Genomic DNA, 27,337 nt, shown 5'->3' with positions numbered 1-27,337 from the left:
CATGTTGGATCACTCTGACAAATACTGGCTCCCACCCATTTCTCTTTCCCCCTTTGTGGCGTTGTCCCCTGGTGGGAAAGAGTGCTATGGTTTTACTGAGCTTTCTATGTCATGCTGAATTCTTTTACAGAGCAAGGGGGAAATCTCCTTCCTTCCTTTTTTTTTTTTTCCTTTTTTTTTTTTCCTTTTTTTTTTTGTTATTAATAGCAAAATTTATCAAACTTTTGTTCTCCATCTGCTCTGTGTCCTCCTCCTCCTTTCCTTTACCTGGCTCTGGAGACCAATTTTGGGAAGTAGCCAAACCACCAGTCTTTGTTGGCAGTGTATTTTAAACAGCCTGGAGTAAGCAGAACAAATACTACTGCTAGTTATCCAGCTTACCTCTTAGTCATTAATTGCTATGAATGCTGTGCCACTCTGCATTCCTCCCTCCTTGCAAAATAGCCCCGAATAGCTGTGTATTGGCTGATGAATAACTGAAAGGTGCTGAACAATGAATTTCTTTAGAGTTATAAAATAAATATTATTTGGAAAAATTAAATCAGTGCTTAAATCTGCCATTTCTGCAGTGCCAGATTATTTAAGATTAAAAGCACATACATGGTACCAACATAGAAGGGTAGAGCAGAGATAAGGACAGGGCAGATCTCTGCACTCTTCTTGCTGTCCTCGTTCCGCCCAGTTCACCCACCCTTTCACCATCTGAACATCAACAAACTGGCCATGGTTGTGAGTTTGTGAATAATTATTAAATTCCAGTTGCCTTCACAAGTAGTCTTCCGTGGCACAAGTCAGCCTACTGATGCACTTGTGTTCAGGCTTTTTACTTAGGCTTAGGCTTTCCCTGTAATCAGAAAAAGACTCTTCTATTTTGTTAAGAAGGTCAGTAATTCAGGTGTTCTGAATTTTACATCAGCTCCTTGCTGTATCTCAGGCAGACGTCGACACCAACAGAAAATGAGAGCAAAATGCTGAAGTAGAATATTTTCCTGAGGTCACAGTTCAATTTCTGCTTTTTTTTTTCTTTTTTTTTTTTTTCATGCCAGTGCAGCTTCACATCTCTGCAGGGAAATGAAAGAATGAAAGTTCAGCCCGTTCTTTTCTTCTGGGGTTCAGCATTTCTAACTGTGTTTTGCACTGTCCTAACAACACAAAGTAACAGCCTGTGCCTGTTTGTGTTTCTGATATGTGACAGTAGCAGAAGAGGCTCATCTGTCAGTATTCTAATCTAATCCAACAGTAGCTGTGGATTATAAACTGATTTGAATTTGCTGTGAACTCCACATTAAAACAGCAGAGGTGACAGACCTAGGTGTGAAGAGAAAGGAGAAAAATGAATAGCTGTACATGTATTCTCTGCAAGAGTCGGGGTGAAGAGAAATGTTTGCTGAACGTCTGCAAAAGTCAAATAGTGAATGTAATTTGTATTCCTAAATGGTTAATTGTGACTTAAAAATACCCCTATGGACAGGAACTACAGGATAAATGTCCCTGGAACTCCTTGTTATTTTTTTTTTTAATACACCTTAAGAAATTAAACAAAGCGAATGCATTTGGTAGCGCCCTCAGGAAAAGTCCAGTCACTTCCTGAGCCGTAATCTGCCTGTGAGCAGCAGATAGATTCTCATTGTTTGCCATTTCCAGTAATGGGAACGATCACTTGACCTGGCCAGTTTCTGCTGAAGATTTACAAAAACTTACAATTTTTAATGGCAAATTTTTATCTATTACCATAGAGCAAAATAAAGCAAATCTGATTTGGGAATCTGGTGGCATCACCTCGGATGATGAATATTGCTTTATTTTGGAAATAAGTGTCTGTTCTCCAGGAACGAGATGTATCTTGCTCTTCTGGTGATTTTCTTGCAGTGTAAGTTTGATAACTGAGTATCTGGATGTGTACCTGTTCTTCTGACTTGTCTGTGGCTTTGGCGTGGTGGTGTGATTTGATATAGTTTCCTGTTGCTGTTTCTCAATCCGTAAACTAAAAAGAACATTTTTTTTTACTTTTTTCCAGGTTCAGAAATTTGCTCTCAGGAAAGAGGTAGGTAAATATATTTTCTCATGTACATATTTAAATGAAGTAATGTTTTTTTTTAATTTTTAATTTAATTTAATTCTCAGTTGTTAGTGTGCACACATGAGAGTTTGTGTGGTTTGCTGTCCTACAGCTCTACAAAATTTGCCCATGTAAAAGATACTACTTGGTGGTGCTTCCTAGCAAAGTGTTTAAAAGACATATAGACTGATCATATTTAATGAATATGTTGAAATTTTCCTAGAGCAATTTGTTTGACTGAGGCGTAGAATAGAATTAATTACTAGCATGTTTGGTTTTTTCAGCTCTTTCATTCCTACAAGGAAGGAGGTAGGATTAAAAAAAATAAATAGAATATGAATTATGGTCACTCTCTTTTGCTCTTGCAAAATATCCCATGAGCGTATCTGAGCAGAGTACAGAGCATGCATCCTGAAAGAAATGCAGCACGTACACTCTGCATCCTTCCTTTTTCCCATGCTGTAGAGAAATGTTTGCTCCTGGTTGTCGTGCAGTCCATTCATGAGTACCTGGTGACTGGGCATGGTAGGGACTTCTTCAGATGCAGGAAGTAGTTAATTTCTAAAGCAAACCATGCACAAAGTAGATATGTCCATAGCTGTAAGTTCTAAGGGAAGGGAAAATAAAGTAACTCTTAATTCTTTCTCTGTATTTCCTAATCCAACTGTGTGAATAAAAATATTAATTATATTATGATTCTAATAGTCATAAAATTTTGTTGTGATGTATTTATAGTTTCTTAAGTGAATTAGCTATTGTGGATTTTGTGTGTGTGTGCGGGGGGGGGGGTTGTTGTTTTATTTTGATGTTTGTTTGTAATCAAAATATGCTGTATTCAGTATATATTTTTTTCAAAGATGACAAGTTTAAATTCTAAATTAAATTGAGACAGTGCTTCTGCCTATGATTCTCTGTTGAGATTACTTAGTGACTGTGATGTTAAGGACAGCCCATAGTGTCAAGTCAGGCACGTACATATTTGCTTGCAGACCCTGAATCCAGATATCTTCTACTGTATTCCAGTAAACTAATCTAAACTAGAGGTTTAAGATTACCCCAAGTCTGAGCAGTGCGTTTAAATGGAATTTGTTGAATAATGTGACCTTACTTTCAGACTAAAAAATACTGGAATAAATCCAAGGATTCCAGTTATATGCTTAGGGATGGGTTGTCTTGGGGTTTCATACAGCTCTAAGCTGGCTTACACTGTATTATTTCATTTGCTCAAACAAGGATACATGCAAAATTTTGTTCAGATCTCTTAGCAATTGCAGTTGGAGACAACAAACCATGAGAAATAAGGAAAGCCAAGAAATAGCTGCAAGTCTATCCCAATATTCTCAGTGTCTTTTAAAGAGTTTAGCCTGGCCAAATCATTAATTCATTATGTCCCACAAGGAAAAGACTGAGGAAATGAACATTGTGAACTGTGATGGTCAGTAGAGGCTTCATGTACCTCTGTGCAGTGGAAGGTAACGCTGCTACCACTGTTAACATCTGTAGACCTGATTACAAAAATTATAACATATACTGCTGGAATACATTGAATTAATTTTACTGATTGAATTGTAGCAGCTTGAGACGACAGTATTATGTTGGATGATTTGAAAATAACTGTAACTTTTTTTTTGTTTTCCATCAAGTTTTTACCTTCAATGCAGTTCATATCAAGGTTCAGCCATCTGTCAAAGTGAAGAATGGAGCTCCTATGTCAATTATATGCCGTGCTGATATTAGCAAAAGTACCGATTTCAACTTGCAGCATAATATTACAATTTTTAAGGATGGCAAGCTTGTGTTCATGAATGTATCAGGCAAAGGAGACGCACGATATGAAGTACCCATGGCTAGATCTTCACATACAGGAGACTACCAATGTGCTGTGGAAGCGGATGGAAAGATAAAATACAGTGATTCCCTACATGTTTGGGTAACAGGTGAATATTCCTTCAAACATGGCAGTTTTCTAAGGTACAAAATGATAACAGCCTCTGGGAGTAAATAATAATAGTGCTAAATAGGATATCTTGCAAAGTACTTTTAATCTGTAGTCGTCATGGGGCTTTACAAGAGTTTCATACTTGGTCCTCATGTTAAGGCACAGAAATGAAATCTCTATCCCAAGGTTTCCTGGCAGATCAGCATTAGTCAGGAGTGGAATTTGTGCCTTCAGAATCATCATCCCATGCTCTACCTCCTAGACTAGAAAGTGTTATTTGTGAACGCTTGTTCCTACAGATCATAAATACAATAACAGGGGAGGCTAGCTTGCTGGAAAAGCTGGAAATAGAGATTTTCACCTTGTGGTAACCATCACCAAATCTGGAGTCAGATGGAGGCTATTTTTATAGACAATGTTATATCCATCTTGTTTCTTTATCTCTTATGCAAACGGGGACCACCAATGTTCACAGGTGTGCAGCTTTAAAAAATTCCCCAACCGAGTTCTTTCAAACCATTTTCCTTTGCCCGCTAACATAAATTGCTGCTGCAGTCATTAAAGACAGAGTTTGATTTAGGATTATGCACTGATCTATTTCTTGCCTTGTTTTCTTCTCTAAGGAATGACCAAACCAATTCTGATTGCTGAGAAAAAAGAAGTATTTGAGGGTGAAGTCGTGAAGTTACGCTGTGAGCTGCCAGAAGAAGTGCCTCCATTGCATTTCATTTTCCGGAAGATGAAGATGAATTCAAAACCTAAAGAAAAACTTAAATATGAACTACAGAGGAATTTTTCTGTTATAGAATTTCCCATTGAAGAAGGGGATAATATTTTGCAATTTGACTGTTTGGGTAAAAGAAATGTAAAATTTGAATTTGAAACCTCAGAACCCAGCAACAGAACACTTATAACAGTCAAGGGTAAGTTTCTGAGTTTTTCTTTTTAAATATCTTTGCTTTCCATAATTAAAAAGTTGGGTTGTGATTTTATGTATACTCTCTTGCAGAACCATTTATAAAGCCAACTCTGCGCATCAAGCCTTCAAGTAACATTACAGAAGGAAAAGAAATACAATTTGAGTGCTCGACTGTAGTAGCCAAAATGCATGACATTGAAATCATACTTCTGAGGAATAAAACAATACTGAGCAGCGTACGAGATCAGACAACTTTGAAATATTCTGCAGTAGCTACTCTAGAGGACAGCGGTGAATACCTCTGTAAGGTGGAGGAAGGGAAAGCATCTAAAATTGCCACACGGAATGTTGTTGTGGCAGGTAACTCTTCTGTTCACCTTAGATTTTACTCAGTGGAACAGTATTTAAATTTGGTAGCTTGCAAAAGTAACGTCCAGATTCAAAAGTAAATTTTCCAAATTAAAAGGCTGTTTACGTTTGGGCTTCTGATTTTTGTCTGCTACTAATAATTTCAAATAACACATAGGAGATGTGGACTCCAGGTAATTGCTACATTTCTGTTTTCCTTGAAAATACTATTATATTACAAAAGCATGATGTTTTGTTTTGTTTGTTTTTTCCCTGATAGTAAACTTCTACCTTATCCCTCGTTCTGTGTACTTTGGGATACGCAGTCATGTTCTTTTATGTTATATTTGAACAAACTGATTCTCTTTTTAATTTTCAGAGTTATTCCCCAAGCCAGTATTGACTGCTTCTATGAATAAGCTGGATGAAAATAAAGAATTAACTTTGAGTTGCAGCATTAAAGATTTTCAAAATGCTAGCTTCTCTATTTTACGGAGGAATTCAAATGGAGACATCCTGTTGAGAAATTCTAGGAACTTAACAACGAGAGCTAATGTGAATGATACTGGATCGTATATCTGCAAAGCTGAAGTGAACAGAATAGTCAAGGAGAGCAAGCCTGTAATGATACAAGTTTATGGTGAGTTGATACAAACGTTAGAACCTAGTGCTGGGGGAAGAAAATCACCCAAACTTATTTGTAAGCTCATCTGTTTACAAATCAGTTTCTAATTCGTGATCTAAGAGGGTATTTGTCAGTTTTTGAATGCTTGTTTCTGTGAGGTATGCTTGCATTCTTTAGCTGTAGAGGGGTTTGAGCTGTGGTGACCAAGTCAGACCCTGACTTCTACAGGGTGGGCCCTAGGAGTTGGGGCTAACATGTCTTCCCTTTTATCCTGTTCTCTTGATTCTGCTGGATGCCAAACAAAATCTCATTCATTACCATTTGCTGGAGCTTAAAGTATTCTGCAATTTCACTCAACAGTTTGATCTGAAACTCTGTCAGCATCAATGTAATTGGCAATATTTTTTTTTCTTTCTTTCCCATTTTAGCTCCAGTTTCCATGCCAAGTATTTCTGTTTTCAGTGGTTTACCAGAAGTGGTTCTGGGGAGACCTCTGAAGTTAACCTGTTGTTTAATGATGGGAACACCACCAATAACATTCACATTCTACAAAGGAAATAAAGCTAAGAAAGAAATAGTAACTAATAACACATGTGCTCTTTTCTTGGACGAAGATATTAAACAAAATGATAAAGGACAATACAAATGTGGTGCTAGAAATCATCACTCCAGTGGTATGAAAACTAGCAAGATTCTCAACATCACAGTAATAGGTAAGTCTGGTCAGTTTTTCTTGCCTAATGCCATCTTTTGATTCTTTGAAGCAGCATATTACAGACCAAGCAAAATGGATGCAAAATGTTTATAAATCATTTGAATTGAAACTAGTTGGAGATCTGTATCACAGGCTACTCGTCACTAATATAAAAGTCCTGGTAATTTTCTGAATTAACTACAGCTGAGTTTAAATAAATGAATGAATCTGACTTGAAATCTTATTATACAACTAGTCTTATTGGTAAAGCATAAATGATTTATTAATCTTGCACCAGGAGCTGCAGTTGCTTAATAGGTCTGAAAGTCAGCCTGTAATTATACCATATCTGCAAATAGGAGGTACAGTGTGTGAGCAAAGACTGCTCTACCTGGGAGTTACCTTTGTGCTCAACTTACTGTACAGTGATTTCACTGACTTGCAGCAGTTAAGAGCGAGAGAGCAGAACTGCACTGCTGAATGGGGCACTAGGATATTTGAAATATGGGAAAGGAAAAGATAAATGTGAAAAAGCTTTATGCGGAAGACAGTTCTGCTGTGGGCTACAGGAGACTGATATGATAACTCTTAAATCAGAAGTGTGTGTGATAGTGAGAGTTTTTGCCAATCATTAAGAGGGTAGAGTGTCTTGTTTTAGTAGAATTTTAACCATTGTACTCTTTCTATGCATTTTTTTGGTGCTGTCAGAGCAGATGCAGTAAGACTTCACATGGTAGTTCCTGATTCAGATCCTGGTGCTATAAATAAGTTTTCAGTTTTGTGTTACAGCTGTAATGCAAACTGTAATGTTTTGGTATTAAAGAGGAAAAACTGGAGGTTAACAGGTGGATTCTCTCTGAGTTTACTGAAGAAATGTGGTTTTTGATGTTGATCTGTAGAACAGATGCATCCTGCATTGTTGCATCTCTTCCATGTCAGTTGGATCACTGCACAGTTGAAGGGCATGCTCTCTGTTCTCCAGTAAAATCTCCAATTCCAGTATTTACGTCCGCTTAGACTAAAGAGCTGGGAATGCATCTCACGTTCATCAAGTCTGCTAGGATATGCTTTGCTAACACTAGAGAGAAGATTCAATATAAAATGGTGAAGGTATTTGTCCAGTAAGGTTTAAATTCTAAAGATGCTTTTGAAGAACTTGATCTGCTAGTGTTTGCTATTGTATACTAAAAGTTATGAGAAATATCTCATACTGCTAGTATAAAACAGGGTAATTTGACACAACTATAAAAGCACTGCTACATAAACGGAGCTATAATTTTTTACAGCATCAAACTGCTGTGTAATTTCTGCAAATTAAATCATTTCTAGTTTGGGGCCCGATGGAAATCTGGAATTTAAGAAAAAAGGCTGATTGACTTCTGTGGGAATGGATGTAGTTTCCTCCTGTGCCTGCTTCATTTCTTTATGATGGCCTCTCTGGCTGTATACAAGTATTTTCTAGAGGATGTGTTCTGGCAGAGAAAGATTAATACTGTGCTTTCAATCTCTGTTTTAGCTAAGTAAAATAACATTAAAGAAAGAATACCTACAACACAATATTTCATTTCTAATAGCACTGATATTTGGTTCATCTGTGCCTTCCTTCGTAGTACCGATCAGGAACATCAGCTTGGGCAGTGTTCCTTATGGGGATGTGGAAGATGGCAGTGAGACTGCTTTTCTCTGCTCTGTGAATGAAGGATCTTGGCCAATCCTCTTCAGGATTTTTAGAAAAACTGATCGTGACGTTCTTTTATTTGAAAGAAGTGAACATGCAGACAGAGTCATATGGCAGAAGAAAGAGATGAGCAGGCAGGACACGGGGACGTATTACTGCATTGCTTCTAATCGAGCTAATGTGAGTGCGAAAAGCCATCCAATAACCATCAATGGTAAGTTAAACTTTGTGATAAGCTGTGCATTCTGCCATCATAGCAGGCAAAGCTTGTGTTATCTGAAAAGTTATTAGGTATGTGGAGGTTACCAAGTGTTTCTGTCTGTCTTGATCCACCATTGATAGAAGTTAAACAGAAGGACCATTTATAAACAGAGATTGTCTTACTTACATCCAAAAGCTTAACAAAAGCCAAAGGTGTTATATGCAAGCAAAATCAACCTGCTATTGCAGACTTGTTTGCCACAAGAGCTCACCTTGTGATCTTTGCATGCAATTCTCCCTAAAGATCTTCACTAGAATGTAAGATGGCCAATTCATAGTAAAATGAGACCTCCCTTTACTGCAGAAATTGGTAATGATCACCAGTCACTGTACCTACTCTCTGAAACATGTCTTTCTTATTTCCAGTCATATTAGCATCTTGGCAGAAAGGAGTAATTACTGCATTTGTCCTGATACCTATCGCAGGAGTGGTGATTCTTGCCGTGTGGTGGTTTTGGTGTAAGAAGAAAAACGGTAATTATTCCCTTCTGTTTCTTTGTTGATTACTATATGGCAGCTAAAACATTGTCTTTGTTTCAGGAGCAAAGAATCTGTAGGGATGAGGCTTCAGAAGATGTCTAAATACAATTTTAGAAACTAAAAAATTCACTTTAAAATGTGGTGGCCCAAATTAAGCTGCAGGTGTGCTGAGTTTTCCAGGTATTTTAGGCAGAATGGGAGAACATCTCACTAAGATTCTGGAAAGACACTAGTGGAGCAAATATTTGTGGAGATTGACCAGAATCACACAGTTCTGATGTAGTTCCAGACCTGGAATTGAGACTCCTGCAGTGTAAAGGCAAATGGGAACTGAGGGGCTCCATTTTTTTGCTCCATTATGGGGCTACGATGATTTGACTCAGGCTCCCAGCTCTGGGGTAGCTGTCATACTTCTCTGGTCCTCATAAGGCCAAGTTAAAATTATTCAATTTCTTTTCCCCATGCATGAATATAATTTCACTTAGGCATTTGTCTTTTATTGTTAAGATAATCTTTCAGATCTTGTTCTTTCATAAAGTAAAGAAATGTAGTTTTAAATGAACATCCTACGACATGCAGTACTTTGCAAAATTTGTAGGGAAAAATGGAGTGTCTGGATGTCCCAGGCAGCTTAAATCGGCCAGGCTGAAATGTTGGATTTGAGAGCTTAACTTCTCTGCAGAAGAGACATTTAAGTGAGCTGTATTATAAACAGGATGTAGGACACTAGGTAATTCATTCTGTGATTGCTGAGAGAAGTTGCTCTGACTTTGGCAGATAATAACTATGTTTTTGTTTTTATTTTTATTTTTAAATTGTTTTACTTGTGCTATGTATTAATAGATGCTTTTATTCTTTCTTTTTGCCAAGCTAAAGGACCGTCCATGGAGATGTCTCGGTAAGAAAGCTTGCTTTTTGGTCATGGTGAAGTATTTCTGTTTTTAAAGGCTGGAGGCCTTCCACCATACATTTATGGCTTATTACAGCACACACCTGCAAACAATGGATGGTTGTGCTTTGTGTACCACCTGCTAACACAACAACAGGATGAGGAAATAGTCTGGAAATAGTCTAGAAATAGAAAAAGGCCAGCGAGGAGACATATATTTGAATGCATGTAGATATGGAATTAAAATTTTTGAAGTCTTAAAGAAGAGTAATGCAAGGGTGTCCACTTTTGACCTTAAAGTCTGCTTGTGCTTTTCTTAAAGACAGAAGCAAATTTTCCATTAGTTTCCATAGTTAGGAAAGTGTGCTAGTCAGCACAGACGATTACTGATCTTCGCATGTCGTCGTGTTGTTTTTATTGACTGCTTTGGATAATTACATCAGCTTTTATTCATTTGCTTTTCAGATCTGCCTTGGCTACAAACTCAACAAGTGAGAAACTGTCAAGACAGCATAATGATGGAGACTACTATTCTGGTAGGATATTTTGTTGTAAGACTGTGAGTGAGTGGGCCTAAATAAATATTTATTTAAAGTTTTGGACTTGCATGGCTGTGGTTTGGACAGGGCACTGTTTCTTGAGGTTCCAGAAGATAATATTCTACTAAGTGTCTGCTATCATTTTGTCTTTGCATGGCTTTTTATGAGCAAATCTTATACAAGGACTGGTTTACAAATCTGCTCAGGCACATCTACCAGGCAACTACAACAGATGGAAAGCTATGGCAAAAAGAGAATTATTTTCTCTTTTTGATACGTTTTACATAGCTGCAAGAAAATGAGTTCAGTGAGAAAATTTGAGTTGTGGAGTGTGGTTCCATAGTCTGACCACAATACAGCAATGTTAATTTGTCATTACTGGTCACTTTCCAGGGTCTCAGGCAGGGTGAATTAGAGCACCTGCTGTGAGCAAAGTTAGCCCTTGAGATTTTTCAGCTGATCATTTAAAAAGGTGTACTTTTCCCACCTGTGTTACATGACTGTCTTTTACATGGGAATCTAAAAGTGAAATTTCTCATGTAAATAAACACAATGACAAGAGGAATTGCAGTTGTGTAACTCATTCATTTGATTGGATAGAACAAATATTTGTTGGCTCAAATTTTGCTTGAATATTTTAGGATCAGGTTACATTGAAGATGGTGAAAATCACATGAAATCAACAGATGAAAATAAAGGTAATTTCATACTTGAAGAATAGATTTTAAAATTATGTTATAATTGAAAGTTGTAGTGTTTCCTTACAGCAGCAATTGGCATTTGTTAAATCTAGTCTCTCCTCTTTTTCTCTGATAGTGGAGAAGACTCTTTTCTTTGCCAAACATAATTGTTTTTCCTTATGCATGAAGTGACAATGACCAATCAGGCTATTGCAGATCTCTCCACCAGGTGTAGAAGCCTTTTATTCATATGCTTCTAAAAATAACACTGTCTCTACTGTATTTGTGTGGCAATAGCCTTTTCTTCATCAAATGAGAGAAAGGAGCTTGTGGTCATTGTGTGGAACTTAGCCCATTGTGGCTTGAGTAAGTTAAATTAGAGCTAGAGACACTCACAAGCAAAAAACAAAAAAAACCCCAAACAGTTGAAATGTAGGAACTTAGGGCTGTATTGATCCACCAGAACCATTGCTGTTGTCATGTCATTCAAACATTCCATCCTAAACACTTTTTGTTTGTTTGTTTGGCTTTTTTCCCCTTCTTCTATCACCATACTACTGGAAGGCTCTGATATTTTGCCATTTTTCTGTTCCAAAAAATTTTCATTTCCACATGACTCCCGTCTGGATTGCTGCAATGGGCCTTCCCAGCCTTTGCAGAAATCCAGTAGAAACCCTTCTATATCTCAAGGAAAAGAGAGCAGAAAAAAACCAGTTATTTCTTGTCTCTTTTGTGTCCAGCAAGCCAGTACCGCTCAGCCAGTAGATTTAGCAAATCAACTGTATAATCACTGTCAGACCTTTTGTAGGCATTGTGGCAGAGGAACATTTTGAGACAGTGGATGTGTGGCCATTGTAGATGGAGAGCTTAAACAGCAGCACGGGGGAAAGTGCTGAAATTGCTTATTGGCAAGGCAGAAATTGAGAGTATGAGTGGTGACGAGGAAGGCTGTGAAGGACTTAAGTAACAGTTAAACATGAGGAAAACAGAGAATAGGAAATGTCTCTCTGGGGCAGCCATGAAAAAGGAGGAAATTGTAATGGCAGGGAGAGAAAGAGAAGAGAGAAGACATCTAGCTGCAGCAGGAATAGGAGAAAATCTCAATTTCCTGCTCCATTTGTGTTGTGATGCTTTTCAAGGTGTTAAGTGGAAAGTAAGAGGTGAGGTGCAGTTCTGACATCACAGTTTCAGAAACCTGGTTTGATTTGGTCTACTGCCTTTCAGATAGAAATTAGCCCTAGGGATGAGTAAGGCTTGCAGTTCTTTACACTCACATCTGCCATAAGTAGGGCCTGATCCTGCACCTATCAAAGTCCATGAGGATATGTCCATTAATTTCAGTCGCAGCAGGATCAGGCCCACAGCTCAAGTGAAGCATGCAGTGCTACAAAGAAACATCTTCTTGGTATTTTTGGGGCAGGACCTGACCTTGAGAGTGCTGAGGTGGAGTACACTGAAGTTGAAGTGTCAACGCTTGATCCCCATAGAGGTAAATAAGCTGTCTGGCCTCTACTGTTACATTTTGGGAGTAACTCTGTGTTTGTTGCTACTCCCTGACACTGGTCTGACATTGACATCTGTAAAAGTAAGAGCAGGTTGTGTTCTGCATGACAGCTTTGTGCCAATAGTGTTCCTTAATCTAGATGATGCTGTGACAACCATGTTCTTCTTCTTCCTCAAGGATTTCTGTCATTTAGTTGCCCATCCCATTCACATGAGGTCTGTGCAGAACTGGGCTCCCAGCTGGAGCTGTGGCTCTGAGAACAGTGCAGCCTACTGTGAGTCATTGCGTTAAAGAGTCCAAAATTTATTGAAGGCTGTTTGAGCGTAGCCACAGGATAGGTTAATAAAGAGACATTTACACTTTGCTTTAACTTGATGAGAAGCAGACTGAGGAAGAAATGAAAATTTGCTTTTCCCTGGTAGGAAGGAACAATCTCTTATTTCAGAGACCAAAAGCATACTTGTTTAATTAGGAATACAGACATTTGGGCAAAGTGCTCACTGTTTGAGCTTGGCAGCAAGTCTCTCCTGGAGCAGCCCATTTTCCTGTTCATTTTCTATTTTCTGACATGCTGGTGTCATTCATCACAGAGTTTTCCCTGTATTCTGAGTATAGTGTTAATCCACTTCTGCTAAAACACTTCATTGCTCCAAACGTTTGAATGCTTATTGCACAGTACAGTGGTATAGAATGGTAAAGATATGCTACCACATGACAGTTTAAATGAAAATTCCCATGTATTTGTTCTTTCTGCCCCTGTTGCAAATAGCAATACTAATCATAGGAGCAGTAGAATCATATTTTGTTCGTTGTGAAGAATACTGCAGTAAATACAGCAGTATGTTGGCCATGGCCATAGCCTTTGGGTCACTTGGGATAACTGAACACCATCTCAGAGCAAGTTTACAGAATTGTAGAAGGATGCATGTTTTGTCTTTGACAGTAAAGGAATGCAGTGTTTTAAGGCAGTGGCTTCACCCTCTTTTTACAGCCTTGTCTGTAGTAGCTAATCATTTATGAAATAATTTTTAACAAATCAAGAGCTTGGTGTGGACAGTGGTTCTGCCATGAACAAAAAGCAGTGCTCATTACAATGGTAATGATGGTGGTAAACTTGGTAGATGCAGTTTCACTGCTTTGCTTTGAAATTTCCATGTAGGAATAACCTAATGCCTACTTTCTAAAGTGGAGGTGAATGGCTTCCTCAGATATGGAACATGTAGCTGTTCTTTGGGGCAGTTGGCACTGATTGTTAATTTGATATTTAAAGAGGTGGACATTCTTAAGAATGATTAAATTGAAAATGAATGCTTTTGGAGACTATGGGATGGACCGAAGCATTGTTGTATTTAAAAAAAATATATAAAAATAGGCAAAATGATTCAGATCTTTTGTTATTAACATGAGCAAACACAAAGCCAGTGCTAAAACATGGTCAGGAAATATCCATAAAGTAAGAAGGGGGAAACTACTAACCATGGGTAACAACATGTTCCTTCTTTTTTTTTCTTTTGTAGTTGGTTAGTCATCTGTAGGGTGGGAACAAAATGTCAAATGATGCAAGTCATTTCTCCCAGCACATAATTTCAGTGTTGAGACAACTTCTGGAAGATTAGCAAAGAAAACAAAATGGGCAGTGGCATTATATAAAAATTTAATGAAATGGATTAAAAAAAAAAGAAGAAAGCTGAGGAAATACCTCCTGCCACGTCTTCCACAGAGACAACAGGATAAGGTTTAGGATTGTAGTCTGCTGAAAAAAAGTACGTTCCAAACAAAAGGAGCTAACTTGCATTAAAATTCTGAAAAGATTTCTTCTTGCTATATTGGAAATTGTATTGATAATTTAACATTTGTCCAGAAGCATCTGATATGCACTTCACGATTTCCAGACTATTTTGCAAAGGAAGTTCATGCCAAAGCAGCAAGAGTGAAAGCTGTGATTTTGCACTTGGTAAAGTGCCTACTCCTACTGTTGTTGAAATTAATAGTCATTTTCCAGCTCAGTTCTGTTGCAGTAGGTCCCAGCATTTAAAGGACACTTAATAAAATTAACAAAAATTAGTTTAGCTTCAGAAAATTAGAATGTGGTGCCAGAAACACTGAGGTTCTTCAGAACAATGCAGAACAGTGGCTGTTCTGATTCTTGGTCCGTCTGCGGATCAATATGTCTGAATTCTTTCAATGTTCCTATAGCTAGTGCACATGATTTGGTATCCAGAAATTTGCTTTCTCTTTCCAGTTTCCTGAAAACAAGGATCAGCCATTGTATCTATTTATTTTACTTCAAATAGGAAAACCTAACTTTTTGTTTCAGTGATGATGCAGAGACACTGGAAGTGATATTGGTGAAATTCAGAGGTTTACCAAGAGACTTAGTTCAACCCAAATTAATCAATGTTCTTAAAGTGCCTTGAGATCCTCAAACAGCAAGCTCGTAGGCCCTACCTGCATGGGACTTGATATCAACCGATGAAAGTCATTTTCTGTATTCATCGTTCAAGAGCATTTTGCTTCATTATTCACTTTAGAACCATGCAAGAAATCAAGGAAATTGTTCTAATTTCCTAGTTGCCAGAACAGTGTTTATACTGGCTGTAGAGAAACTGACTTCTTCAGCTTTTAAGCCTTTGGCCAAGGTCTTTCCTCACTGGGGTAATTGTCCACAGTTATGCTATTTGGTATCACATTTGATTTGTTGAGTAGGAGAAAAAGGAAGAGCTTTCTGCTTTCCAGCTTATACAAAAGTAGAAGTTTAGCTTTTTGTAAACCCAGCACCCTGAAAAATGGATGGCCAAGGCTAACATTACATTTAAATCCCAGTGATGTCCTTAGGGGCATTCAACTTCTGTCTGCATTTGTTATATTCTGTCATTTCCCAGGCTTTCTCAGCCTTCACTCCTCCTGATCTCAGTTCAGTAATGGGAGAGTTGTGTCTCACTGAGGAACTGAAAGGAGATGCTTTCTGGTTAGGACCCAAATAGAGGCTGTGCACTGTGAAATCTGCTGATCTCAATTCTCTCACAAATCTCTCTGATTGTGAAATTCTTCTGAGATCTTTCACAAAGAGCAGCAATTTAAATTGTTATTGTGACTGTAAGATGTAATCAAGTCACTTACCAAATGGGGCTGCAGTTAGTCTTTGAATTAGAGACCTCTTCAGGTCTAGGATCCCTACATCCTTCTAACAAATAGATGAAGCCTTCAAAATGATCTAGAGAAACTCTTCTCTGATGTTAGATGTTTCTGTACAATTTAAATAATTTCTAATTTGAGAAGATTATTAGAGTGTTAAAATTTAAAAGGTAAGGTCATATTTATTGTTTTATATGTAGAGAGAAATAAATTTCCTTCTCAGAACTTTATAGGCTTTTGGGGGAGGGGGATTTTGTGCAGAATCCACAAGGTTAATTTCTGCTTATGTAACTACTTCCTCTGAAGGTAAAACAGTGTGTTCTGTTTGTTTAAGGAGCTTTTCATAAGGCAAACATAAAAAAGAAAAGAAATTGATTCTGTGCCAATACATTTTCCAGCTCCTGTACAGAAGGGGACTGAAACAGTTTATAGTGAAATCAGAAAAGCTAATAATGGTAAGTAAGCTAGTGAAAAATTAAACACATAAAGGAAGTGTTTGTGTAGAGATTAGGGTTAAATTTGTGACTGTGTAGTTTTGAGAGAAATGCTGTAAAGTCTGATCCAAATCACACTGGCACACCCCAAATAGCAACTAAGGAATCGCAGGTGTTGATAAACGGTGTGACACATTATGTTTTCATATAAACCAATGATACTCAATGCAGTAAGATTGATATTTGTAACATCTGCTTCATCAGCCCATTAACACTGTGTTAACTGAGTGATTTGGCTCATGTCAGAGTGTGGAGCTGAACTTACCCTGCAAGGAATTGGGATCCTGTGTTGTGATTCAAATGCCTCTCCAACAGCAAATGCTTTAAGCATGATAAAAAATGTCTCAGGTTGTATCTGCTAGCCCCTCTGCCCATCTCTTACTTACTGTGGCAAAGATTTCAGGCATTGTATTACAGACGGGCATTAGCAGCATCCTATCAATTATTATGTATAAATGTTCTGGCAGCAATGAATTCAGAGGCAATTAGTGAAAACTAATTATTAATAGCTTGTCCAAAAATAAGCCAGAAAAGATTTTTTTCTCTTTGTCAAGATTTACATATTTTATGGCTGTGAACTGTTCACTTTTTCTTCCCGTCCATATTATTGACTGGTTTTGTTGTGTGCCACGTTTAAATGTCAATCTTTCTGGTTTTGTTTGCTGTGTCTCTATTTTATAAGGCATTTACAACCCTCCTCCAACACAGTATTATGTTTCTAGGGAACTTTTCACTTGAGGGTCTCCAAGTAGTTTACAAAACATTACTGGGTTTTCCCTTGTGATGCCTTTTAAGTCAATTTTATCTTCATTTTACAGCTGAATAAACAGTGAGATTAGTTCACTTGTTTAAGGCAGTGCACTCAGATAGTGACAACACTGGGAACTGGATTTCAGAATCCCAAACTCCTGGCTTGGTGCTGAGCCTCGAAGGTCTAGTAATTTATTTTTTTCCAGTGGAAAGCAGATAATCCTTTGCACCAAAGAACAGGCCTGGACACTTAATGCAGGATTGTCTGGCAGCATTATGAGGAGAAAAAGGCTGATTTCAGGCCCAGGTTCACTAATGCTCTCGAGACTTTTCCACTGAGTGTGGGTTGGGCTTGGAATGAGCTGCAGGAGCTGACTGCATCACCTCTCCCTTGCTTTCTGCTCAATTGTGAAGCTGAGTATCATGTCTTTTATGTCTTCACCATTCCTATTTTTGACAAAACAAGATGTTTTATACTGAAAGGATGTTTTATGAGTTGCTGTGTTAGCTCAATAGATGGTACAGCACAGCTGCAATTCAAAGCACTTAATAACAACTGTATCTGCTGTAAGGTGGGAACTGCAGTAAAATGAGATCTGATTGGAAGACTGGTCTAAACTAGCCAAATAGCAAGCAAACACCCCTTAATTTTGCTCTCCACCTGCTCTTTTATGCACCACATTCTACAGTTTCAGTTATTCTTGGAAACGTAGTAACAGTTTATTGTTTTAATCACGTCTGTTTTTCCTGACTGATGCACAGGAAAAGTGTTTGAAATAGATAAGCAGTGCATCACATGGCTGTGCAGTAGCTTTGTTACAGTCTGCTGAAAGGTAACATTTATTTTAATTTTTGATCAAATTTGATTGCAAAGTAGCAAAGTAAAAATGCTGTGGAGGAAATGAATTTTCATAAGTACTTTGATGTGTTAATACAAGTATATTAATGGCTAATTCTGAAGGATACTAACTATTACTAATGGTTGCAGAGGGTGGCTTGCCTTTATAATCTTCACTAGTCTCAGTTATTCTTGGAGGTTTCTGGGCAAATGCCTGGCAGTGCAGTCTGCTTCAGGAAGTTAATGGTTCAGACAAACTTGACCTCAGGGGAAATGACATGAATTGGGGAGTTGGTGTCAGCTTCGCTGTTTGACAGCATGACATCTAAGACCTACAAATGTATTTTTATTATAGTTTGTAGGTTACTTTTGTAGTTTTGGGTCATTAGAACAGAATGAAGTGTTTAAAAGCAATTCAGTCTTTTCAAGGAGTTGCCCGTGCCTTTCAGATATTGTGTCCACTAGAGAGGAAGCTGAAGAAGGATCAGTAGTTGTTATGTCTGATGCAATTTTCTGTGACTGAGCCAAAATATTTTTTCACTTCATTTGTCTGGCTGTGCTCTCTGCTGTCCCCTGTAAGGCAGATGCCATGTCAGTAACCAGCTTCTCTTTTATTTTGAGTTCCACAGCTATTGCTTGTACCTATCCTAAATCCATAGCGCGCCATCTGACCTTTCCCAAACACCAAGCCTTTTGTGATGTGTTGAGCATTTGCCATTATTCTTTTTCTTTTTGTTTTTCCAGTATCGACTGTTATCTCCTGTTACTATCATTTCAGTGTCTGAATCATACAGTGGTAATACTTCCTATCCTATCTGCTGCTCTGCTTTCCTCATTCTGCGTGCCAGACATGAGGTGATGCTACTTGAAAAACGGACACGAGTCTCAGAAACAAACTATCAAATGCACATTCAAAATCAAAGATCTGTGTAGGGTTAACTGTACTTAAACTCAATAACAGTAAGAAAAGCAAGTTTTTGTAACATTAAAGCCTAGTCAGGTGTATTTTGACTGAAAGTCAAAGAGCTGTGCTGTGGGTAAAGGAATGTCAGTTTCCTTAAGTGGATGCTAGATTTCCTTTGAAATAACGAGAGGTGTAGGGAGGATGCTTTTCGTAGTAGTTTTGTCTTTGGAAGCAACTCAGAGAGATGAAGTTGTCTTGGAACTGTTGGTGAAAGGTTGGTTTAAGTAGAACTTTTTCTAGAGAGATAGGCTGCATATTTAGTATTTTACAGTAAATACAAAAAGCTTCAAGCCTCAGTTTTAAATCAAATCCTGTATCCAAATGGCAATGTGGTGAATGCTCACAATTAGTTCTAGTCAGGTCAGTAGCACTTTGGCCTAAGAGTCCTTTGCATCTATCAGGATAAGCCAATTTCCTTAAAATGCTGCTTTCTCTGGTTGCCCTGTGAGGAGGTCAAAGCATATTGGGAGTCTGGGGAATATCCAGCCCAGTCCCGGAGCCGTTGCCTTTTGTTCAGAACAGAGATTGTCTGAGACATAAGCAAAACAGACAGTTGTCTAAGTCAACAGACTGCCGAGAGTGATAAAATGACTGTGGCCCTGCTGCCTGCTTTGCCTGTGCTCGAGTCCCAGCGGAGCAGGCTGGCAGCTGATGCTGTTCCTGAAGGAGGGGACAGGATGTGTCAGACACTCAGCTCGGCTGGGAGGGTGGAGGCTCTTTAGATGCATGATTTACATTCATCACACCTTTCATCTTCCCAAGCGACAGTAGGGGCAGGAAGTCCATGCCATTCTGTGCTGGTTCTTTCTCTCAGCTTTCCCCTTCCCTTAGCACTGATCCCAGTTCTTGGGGCAGCACAGTTCTGAGCACCTTGCTGAGAAGATGGGCACACCCTTTTTCACAGATCTCTTCTGAATTAATAATGTTCTTGCTCTGTCAGTGAACTCTGCCTTTGCTCTGCATCAGATCCAAAGCTCACAAAAGCCACTGATAGTCTGTGCACTGATCTTCATGCACGTGGATCACAGAACTCTCAGTAGCTTATTGCAAGATAACTGCTCTCTGTTCATAGCTTCTCATCAGGAAAGTGGAAGCCTAGTGAACAAAATGCAGACTCTACCTTTATGTTGCTAAGACTGGATGAAAGAATTGATCACTTATATGCAACTGCAGTGTCAAGACAGGAAATTCTAAGAATCCTATTGCCACTAACAAAGTACAATGAAAAAATAATTGTATCCCAGTGGAGAGACATGAGAAATTTCCATTGCACAGAGTGCTTTGGAACAAGCTATTAGAAATCAGTTCCAGCAATCAGGAAATCTGCTAAAATTCTTTCCTGCTACTGAGGCGCCAGCATAATACCTCTCTGTTCAGCTAGAAGTTCCCACTGAATGCCTTTTCCAGCATAGAGAAAACTCCATGGGTGAGAGGATTCATGGGGGTTATTCAAAAGTCAGACATTATGAGCATCTGCTGGTTGCATGCAGTCTGAGATTGTGCAAGTCGTGTTTCCTTTCTCCAAAATAAAACTGTGTTTCTTTAGGTTTCAAGACATGTTCTAGATCAAAGCCTCCATCTGAGACATTGATTTCAGAGCCAAGTGCTAACTACACCTTCAGCCAAACATTAGGCAAAGCCAGATGGTTTCAGTAAGACAAAAATTTGCAGGGAGCTTCTGACCTTACTCGAACCTAAAAAGCAAAGCACAATTGTGCACATGCTTCTGTGTAAGATCTATTCCCAAACTGCCTGCCAAGGTTCTGTGTTAGAAGTTAATGCTCCAGAGAAAGACTTGGCAGAATGTAGCATGTGATTGCTATTCAGCTTCTTCTGTTTATATTGTAGCATCTTAACTCTTGACAGTGTTGGACTTGGGCTTGAGATAGTCTGTAAAATGCAACTGCTTAGAGCTATCATCTCTTTTCCATAGCATTTAGCAATAAAGGGGAGCAGATGGGGGGTGACAGTGTCTTAAAGTTCTGCCATTAGAGTGCCCCTTCTAAGAATGTGTTATTTGAATTTTAAAATCCATAAACAAAAAGTAGCAAGAACTTAAATCCATCAGAAATCCATAAAAGCACCTGTACTTGGGAATGTTTTGGATGTCACCAGAACTGGATCTTCAGCTTGTTTATTTCTGGTTCTGTTAACAAATATACAACTCCTTGTTTGCCTTGCTATGGAAAATTGACCAGTTTGTCCGCATGGGATACAGCTGATCTCTATTTTCCTGTTTTTGGCAGTAGGGGAAGACGGGTAGGGGAAGAACTTTGTTCTTTCATCACAGCCAGATCAGATTGGTTCAAGTAAAATGCTCTTTGTATTTTTAACAGGAATGAAAAAATAACATTGTGAAAGGATTGGTGTAGAAAAGAATCAAAATGAACATTATATCCCTTCTAGAGAATGTGCACTGACATACCTGATCAGCACCTTGTAGAAGTCGCATGGCGCTCTAGCAGCACTTCCAGAGGACGTGTGATGTTCTCCTGGTAGAGATATGGTCCTTAGCTAGAAAACCACACTATTTTGAATCTAGGTGACAGGTTACAGGACGAGATATCTGTTACTGTGACCTGGTAGCTTTGGAGTAGCAAACATCCCATTGTTTGAAGTTTGGAATTTACACAAAATTCCTCATTTCCTCCTTCCTGCAGGCACAATGCATTGTCACAGAGGCCTAAACTGCAACTCATTAATACCTTGCTTCATAAATCATTAGCATTTTTGTTCACTTCTGGCTGCTTTCAGGGCACAAAAAAACTTGTGTTTCTCACGTAAGTTTTTGTTTCTGATTAAACCAACTGAAAATGTAGGGATCGGTTTTATACTGCAGTTAAATTCATGTGCTGCAGACACCTGAGCTTCTAGGACTTTTGTTAGTCTGACCATTGTGGATAGAATTGTTTCGAAGAAAATTGACAGTGTGCAATTAAAGCAGTAATCTGTTTCTCTGCATTTTTTGCATTTTTGCAGCCTAACTGCACGCCGTGTTCCCAGTGCTGTTTTCAGTGAAGACGAATTATAGTCCTAATGAAATAAAAATGCTGATTGTAGAAACAGCATGAGCCTAACTGCACACAAATTTATGTGAATGTAATCGGAAAGGAGACAGAAAGAGAAATGAGTATTTTAATTTGCAAAGTTAGATTTGCCTTTATTCAGTTACTTCATTCCTTGTGCTGGCTGCCAAAGGAGTTTCTAGAAGACCTTTAGAAAGGTCTACTTGCAGTCCTTGTTTAATCATTTCAGAACAATTCTCAAACTTTCAACAAGCGTTCTGCCTGTAGGAGGATTGATTATATTATTTGCTATTTTAAAAATGTTTACTCAAAAGCACAGATTAAGAGACTATTCCATGTCAATAGAAAAAGTACTCAAAATATTAACCCAGAGTCCTAGCTCAAACCCTTTACTTTGAGCACAACTTCTCCCTGCTGAATTTTGTACACTTTCCAAGAAAACAACCTTCAAGATCATCTTCTTTTGTAAGCATGAGCATCTGCTTTTGTAAGATGAGCAGTATTTTAACAAACCATACAAAAGAGCGCTTTCAATAAGACTCAAATTCCTTCTCTGAAAAAGGACTTATTTTCCTCATGTCTCTCAATTGTTTTACTTCCAGAGGACAGGAAAATGTTTATCTTCTAGTATTTGAAGGCATTGTCTGAAACTTCTGAATAGCTGAATCTGCTCTAAAAAGTAAATGTAAAATCTAATTTTAAAGTTTACTATCCTAAATGTAAAGAGCCCACTGGCTCCCAAGTTTCCGTTGGAAATAAGCAGCTTTTTACTAACCAAATTTCAGGTATCTTTGTGTGATCTTATTTGGCTCTGAAAATTGTTTCCTATCTCAGGTTTCTGCAATGTAGTATTTTCCTGGCAAGGAGCTGGAAGAGGAAATACAGTGCTCATGAGAACTTGCCTCTGAAAGGAAAACTCTTTTTTGTCCAGTAACAGCTTGTGCTCTCAGAAGAAACTTCTGCTCTAAGCCACTGTCAAGAAAGCTGTCAGACATACTGATGGACATGGTTTTGAGATGTCTGGTCCTAACCATGTACTTGAATGAGCTAGAGCTCAAATTTTTTCTAGAGGCAGAGTTTGAACCTTAGTTGAAGGTAACAGTTCTGCATCATTGCAAGGCCAACAAAAGAAGCTGTTAAGCAGAGCAGCCTATCTGCTGAAACATAGAACTGATCACTCCACAATGTACCACTTTGTAATTCATACACTGTGTTTTATTTTGTAGATTCTGTGGAAAACAGGCATTCCGTAAGTATGCATTTTTATGTAAGACATTACAGATAGGGAAAGTTGGAATGAAATTATTGTGTATCTAGAGAGATAGTGTTCAAGCATATGTTTTAATTGTTTATTTGTTGGTCAGGACCTCTACAGGATAGCATTCCCTTCAGAAATAGTCGTACTGGTCAGGCTGTATGTGGAAACCAGTGAAAAACAATATATATATATTAAAAAAAAAGGATAAATGCCTTGTATGAGTTGTTTCTCAGCATTCAAGAAACCTGATGCAGAGACATACATTTCAGGAGAACTTTCTTGAATGTTAGGTAAGCTGTCTATTCCAACCTCCAACCAGGCAGGTGTGTTTTTATTCTGCCATCCACTTTGTGGCTTTGGAATTTAAAAAGAAAAAAAAGAAAGAGAGAAACTCATAAATAAGAATCACAATAGCACAGTCTACGTCAGCTTACGGCATCCATTTGAGTTTTGAAAGGCTCCATCAGGGCTCACCTCCCCATGGGATATAAGAGCAACCCATTGTATTATTTACAGACGCTGGCGGAATGCTGGAGGTCACAGGTTGTGTTACAGTAAACAGACGTATGTTAACAGGTCAGTTGGGTTTATAGTATCATTGTCTCTCTTAGTTTAAAGGTTTGTTTTTATTCTTTGCTCTCAATTTTCTAAAAATAGATCAGGCTGAGCACTCCTCTGGGTTATACCACACATTCCTTGGGGAGTTACACAGAAGAAAGTTTGTTCCAGTCCTACACAGCAGGAAAAATAGTCAAGTGGCTGTGACAGATATCTGGTGTCAGCTCAGGGAGGAGCATTTGTAAAGAATGTTGGAGAAAAGGCTAAAGTTTTATGAATATTTTGTGGTTTCTGTTCCTGTGGCCAAATCTGAGTGAAAGAAAATCCCTCCACAAAAGTATGAGTCTGCTTCAGGGAAAATATGCTGACTACCCACTTATATCACTTCAATTTTAGTTGGGCTATTAAAACTTGCTAAACTGGGCAATCTATGAAGTAACATTAGATTCAAGGGAAAAAAGTGTCAGCTGAGGGCAGTGTTTTCTCTGTGTTGTCTGCACAAACTCCTTTTAACAGCAGGAGAGCAATAAACTCAAATTCTCTGTAAAATCAATCTCCTTTTCAGAAACACCCCCGAGAAAATTCAGCTTCTACATCTTATGCGAGTTTTCCCAGAAACAGCCTTCCTCAATTCAAGCCTTGAAAATGTCCCTTTTTTAGATACTGCTCTATACTTAATGTGTAACTCCTTTTTTGATATAATAATGTTTTAGAAGACATGGCAAAAAACAGATCCCACCAGCCTTTTAATTCTCCAGCTGAATCACTGCAGTAGGATTGGATAGATGTATTTCTTTGTGGAGTTTCCAGGCAGCACAGATGAGTAGAAAAGAGGCAGGAAGCTACTAAGGGCCTTTATAGCATTATTTTGTTGCGAGTGCTCTCCTTTGTAGCTCATTTTAACTTAATACATAATTCTGAGGTTTGGTCCAAATGAGGAATCGTTGGTCCTACTCATGAAAAGGAAAATGCTCCTCATAAAGAGATCAAGTGGCTTAAACTTCCTCCCCAGCTGTTCTACCTCTTCACAGCCAAATGAAGTATTTGGATGAGGTGAAGTTGCTTTTGCTTTGCTCTCATTTGTGAGAGAAGGGAGGCCTTCAGGCACTATCCTGGTCAGCTGGCATCTTAATCGCTTCTGAAATGTCAGATGAATTGCTTAATTACAGTGACATGTCAAAAAACTTGCGGAATTTGACTCTCTCTAAGCAGTAATAGTATTCCAGAAGGGTCACAAAAGGCACAACAGGCAGCAGTGTTTTGCTACGAGCTGTGCTTTCAGAGACAGGAGGACATGCAGTGTTTTTCTTCAGTAATTACGGTGCAGACTCAACATCAGATCCTGCTGTCCTTCTCACTCTACAGTCAACAGTGTGGCTTCCACTCCTCTGATAAACTCTCTTAGCTTACTCAGTTCTGCACTGGTCTTCCGGTCGTCACAGACAATGCTGTGGAAGAAAGAGGATGAAGAAAATCATTTTAATAAGTGCTGGTCTTGCCCCCATCCCTTTGTCCCTATGTAGTTTCTGTCAAAATAAATATAACGTAGCACAGAACTTCATCAACTTTGCTTTGAGCTCACATTGCAGTTAGCACTGCTTACTATGTGTTGTGTTACAGAGTCATTGCAAGTGCCTGTATTATGTCAAGAAAGGTGATACAGGATAGAAGCAATCACTTCAGTCTGCTTTATTTGAGCTGTGTGAAGGCTGAATTGCAGTACAGGTTCTCACTGGTTTTGAAGCTTGGGGTAACTTGAACCTGAATGTCTTGGACTTCTAGGACATTTAGAAATGAGACCAAAGTTTTTGGGGTGGGGGTTACTTCCCTCTTTCTCCTCTGTTTCAAGAATTTGTATCTTAAATGCCATCCATAGGAAGTATTTGCAAAAGAAATGAATTACTTAAAGAGGAACTGGGAGGAGGTTTCCTTCCTGAAATCAGAGCTGGCAATCTTTCTGAGTTATTTAACGGTCCCAGTTTCTGAAAACATATTGAAGGAAATATCTTAACAATGAGATAGCCACTTCGCCAAATACTAATTGGTATTGTGTCAGATTTACCTCACTGGTACATTCTGACTTCATATCTCCTCCTCCCCTATTGTGTCTTAGATGTTTGTGTGTTTGTTTGTTTGTTTGATTCTGTCCTAGGAGTGTATGAGGACTGGCAGCCCCAGTCAGAACATAACGTACTTGTAACCACCTATTTGTACAGCCTGAGAACGTACCCTCTGAGATAGAAACCTGTACAATTTAAATCTATTTGCAGTAAATTGTTTTCGGCTACTTTCTCGTCTCACTCAAGCTATTCCCAATGCATTTTGTAAAGAAACTGCTTCACAGTGCCAGCACAAGATAGGCAGCTCTGAAGGGGGACCCGGCATATGTTTAAGTGTGCATGGTAACATGGCACAATAGCTCCAGACGGGAAATGAGGATGAAGGATATGTCCATTTAAAATTAGGGGGGCATTTCAGGCAGTCAGGATATGAAAAACAAGGTGATACTCTGAAATAAACACTGCATTATAAACCAGGAATTCCTGCCTCTGACTCATGGGGCAAATCCTCTGGGGGTAAGTCCACAAAAGGAGTTAGGCGCCTCAGTGCTGACAGAATAAATCATTAACTTAGAGGCCACCACGTACTCTCTTACCAGATATTTGTAGGAGGAAGACTTGCTTTGGCAACAGATGTCAGGAAAGACCTGATGGTTGTGAAGCCTCAGTGGACAGAATTATTTCTGTCACGCAGTGTAAAAACTATGAAATTTGGGATCTCCTTGACCTTTCCCTTTGGTTAGGACTCCTCATCTGCACCCTGCCTCTTGTGGTTCTGGTTTCTGTGTTCTGAATAGCTTGAAGCAGTAGGAATCTGTCAGAAATCCTAGCAATGCCTTGCTCACTGTCAATATAGTCAAGCACTTTTGGGGAAAGCTTTTTTTCTTGTGAGGCTCTGGAGGGGAGCCTAATTGTGGTAAATGGACATCTGCTGTAAAGGACTTTCAGACCATAAGAATCCAGGTTTTCTTCGTAAATGCACCATTACAGATATTGCTACTCAACAGTATTGCAGTCCAGTCTGTAATTGTTAACAAAAATCTCCTGCTGTCTTATCTCCATTTTTTATCTGTTGAAGATAATGCTAATAATTCCCCAGGGAACTGCATTTATTATTTCATTGTACCGTGCTCTAAGGAAGATGCTGTTACATTTAATGTTTTTGTATTAATCAAAAAATAACTGGAGAAGACAGGGGGCTGCTTATACTCATACCCTTTTTTTTTCTTTTTTTTTGGTCTTGTTGCCAACAGAGAATACAAGGGCATCCTGATGCTACTTAGAACAGCCATCTCAAAAAATCAGCTGGGAGAAGAAAACAAGCCAAGATGGAAGATGTTGCAACTGTTTCAAAAGCTCTGCAGCACTTATCAGTTTGCCAGGCTCTTTTCAAAGTTTATTTCCTCAGGGAACAATAGAGATGTTCCTAACATGTATAATGGAAAAAATTGCAAATAAAAATTCTCATAGGAAAGTGGCTCTGGAAACCACTGACCTAGGTTCCCATCTGTAATTTCTTCTGCTAATGCAATTTTGCTTTTCTAGCCCCTAATTTGCCATACTCTGAGGAAATAAAGGGAAAAACTACATCTGAGGAAGTACATTTCTACAGTGCAGTAACTACTGTGATGCTAGTAAG

At 38.6% G+C, this 27,337-nt stretch overlaps 1 protein-coding gene across 1 annotated transcript; it reads left to right on the top strand.

Moving 5' to 3' along the window:
• Positions 1-1,836: 1,836 nt before the first annotated feature.
• On the top strand, positions 1,837-26,981 carry PECAM1 (platelet and endothelial cell adhesion molecule 1; the record flags this gene model as incomplete). The annotated part of the gene is given in 17 exon segments (XM_079544407.1): positions 1,837-1,870; positions 2,018-2,044; positions 3,703-3,996; positions 4,622-4,921; positions 5,008-5,277; positions 5,645-5,905; positions 6,319-6,603; positions 8,195-8,476; positions 8,890-8,997; positions 9,874-9,901; positions 10,358-10,428; positions 11,073-11,129; positions 12,532-12,600; positions 16,085-16,106; positions 16,108-16,205; positions 23,049-23,071; positions 26,952-26,981. Coding segments are annotated over 17 exon segments (2,259 nt in total).
• Between the last annotated feature and the right edge of the window lie 356 nt (positions 26,982-27,337).

Source organism: Tetrao urogallus (genome assembly GCF_951394365.1).
Source record: "Tetrao urogallus genome assembly, chromosome: 18".
Lineage (NCBI taxonomy): Eukaryota > Metazoa > Chordata > Aves > Galliformes > Phasianidae > Tetrao > Tetrao urogallus.
This window is presented reverse-complemented; position numbering and strand designations above follow the sequence as displayed.